Below are 2410 nucleotides of genomic sequence, written 5' to 3' on the forward strand. Positions count from 1 at the left end.
TAATGTTCTTTTTAGCAGCATCATATGACCCCTTTAAGCTAAGCCCCGTCTGTGAAACCGGGCCTAAATCTTGTACACACCAAGAATGATAAATATAAAGATAATTATAACGATAAAGATAATAGTGTCCACACCAAAGCATGATAACATTCTGTTTATTGTAGCATTTGCTGCAGTTTTGTGGTCTGCCACTTTAAATGCCTGAGCTCTTTAAACCAGGAGGGATTCTGATTGGCCGTCAATGTTTTGATCTTTTGGAACTTTTCCAGATCCCCAAGGAATACACTACCAGATGACAAAATAAATCTATATAACTGAAAAACATGTTGTGTTGCTGGTTTACTAAAAAGACTGCATGTACAGTTTGGAATGCAATTATATTTCGGTATGGATGACCTGGAAGGTTTTCCATGATATGTCTAAAAGATATTTTCAAAAACAATATGGTTATTACTTTAATACAGAATGGCACACAAACATCTAAACTGTAACTAACTACACCAGCACACACTGTGCTCTTCTGTGGAGTGACAGTCAGTCTGTACAGAGAGAACGACCGCCGATGCGCCTGTCAGCAGGCTACAAACCCTCAGATGACACGGAAAACACGGTATATGGTGAAAGTATCACGTAAAAACTGCTTAGTCGTCGGTTTGAGGAACTTTTCAGGCTATACTGTCTTTATTGCTGTCTCTGTCCCTCGCACATGTCGCAGTGATGGAGAATAAAGACAAATCCTTACGGTGCACAATCTGAGTGAGTGCATCACTCCAGCATAACACACACACATCACAACAAACACACCGCGCTCAGCCGCGTAATCAACAGCGTAATCATCGTGGATGTAGTGTATTTAAAATAAACACATAACGGTGTTCATTACTGACCTGATAAACACAGCTGCTCAGAGAATCATGCGCACTTTAATGAACAGGGCGGAAGTGGTCAGACTAAAAACGTCTTCTTCTTCTTTTGGTTTTATGGCGGGTTGCGAACCAACTTCATTCTTCCGAATCTGAGCCTGTCTTTCCGTTTCTGTGATGTCAGCTCTACCTGATTCCACTCTCACTAAAAACGTCACATTGTTTTTGTTGTTTTAAGGGCGAACAACAGTGATGCTGCCCTCTAGCGGCTCGGCTTTAATAATACAAATGTAAAGCTAAAGACCTGAACCTGTTGATTGCATGGTTATGACCGTATGAATGCATATTTTATATAGACTAGGGATGATTTGAGCCTGCGGGGAAGTCGAGCCTCCCCTTGCTTCTAGGCAACCTTAAACAAAATTGGTGATATGACCACAAATATATTAAGAAAGAGTAATCCATTTTACTCACCCTATGATGAAGAGAGGGCCATACATTTAGGTTAAAAAAACAGTTTTTTTGCTGTTTAAAGTGATTTTTTTAATGTTCAAGGACTCATGCTTCTTGTGTCTGAACAACTACAGACAAATATGAAAAAAACGTTACATATGTGTTTGTGTTTTAGAAAGTTATAATGAGGCTATACTGTTAGCACGATGTTAGCTCTAAACTGTGCTGGATAATACAAGTTTGTTAAAATGGTAGGTGTGGGGTAATTTGATCTAGTGGATCACCCATTCTTATGGTCATAACGTATTATTGTATTTCTGTTACATTTCATTAATTTTAGACCAAACATTTTTGATGTTTTGAATTTAATTTTCCCCCCCTCAAAATTTGAAATAGACCTTATGAAAATTGGCCATTGAAGTTTTTATGAAATTGTATTTTCCTGCACAATTAAGGCTCCAATCCATCACAAGGCACACACATAGATAAGAAGTCATTTTATTGAATTTCTATTCCTTTGATTTTCAATTTTACTTCAGAATAATCAGTGGCATCATGTGGCAAGTTGAGCCAAGAGACTCAAGAGAGTTTTTATTTTAAGGCCATATTTTGAAAGCAGTTTATTTTAGACTCAAAGTGATTAATCCCAAAGATGCACCACATCTTGAAATTTATGTACATATTTAAGTTAGAGTCATTACTGTCATGTGCTCACATTAAACACACCGTAGGTAAAAACTGGCTCAATTCACCCTGCTGCTCCTCCTTATATATACAGTGGGTACAGAAAGTATTCAGACCCCCTTCAATTTTTCACTCTTTGTTATATTGCAGCCATTTGCTAAAATCATTTGTTCTTTTAACAAAAGTGGTAGTTGTATATTTATTCTGACATGTTTATATTTTGTAGTGTTTTGACAGACTAATTATGGATTTAAACAGCTCTTTACAGCAGAAGTAGATTTCAAATCTAGACAAGTTCATAAAAAAATGCTCAAATCTATGGATACCATGAAATACAAACATCATGATCTGAAATGTGTGTGTGTGTGTGTGTGTGTGTACTTAATGAGACAACACATATCATGTTTGAA

General features: G+C 36.9%; 2 protein-coding genes across 2 annotated transcripts in view; both read right to left on the reverse strand.

Moving 5' to 3' along the window:
- Window positions 1-955, reverse strand: part of LOC107655993 (transcription factor BTF3 homolog 4-like) — a 3540-nt gene extending 2585 nt beyond the window's left edge. The window contains exon 1 of the mRNA XM_016443622.1: window positions 888-955. The gene's annotated coding sequence lies outside the window, so the exon portion shown is untranslated. The remainder of the gene's footprint in view (window positions 1-887) is intronic.
- Window positions 956-1329: 374 nt separating this feature from the next.
- The window catches only part of LOC107655972 (prostaglandin F2-alpha receptor-like), a 2688-nt gene continuing 1607 nt past the window's right edge, over window positions 1330-2410 (reverse strand). The window contains 1 exon segment of the mRNA XM_016443603.1: window positions 1330-1338. Coding sequence (XP_016299089.1) covers window positions 1330-1338 — 9 coding nt within the window.

Source organism: Sinocyclocheilus anshuiensis, unplaced genomic scaffold (assembly GCF_001515605.1).
Source record: "Sinocyclocheilus anshuiensis isolate Anshui unplaced genomic scaffold, SAMN03320099.WGS_v1.1 scaffold51, whole genome shotgun sequence".
Taxonomy (NCBI): domain Eukaryota; kingdom Metazoa; phylum Chordata; class Actinopteri; order Cypriniformes; family Cyprinidae; genus Sinocyclocheilus; species Sinocyclocheilus anshuiensis.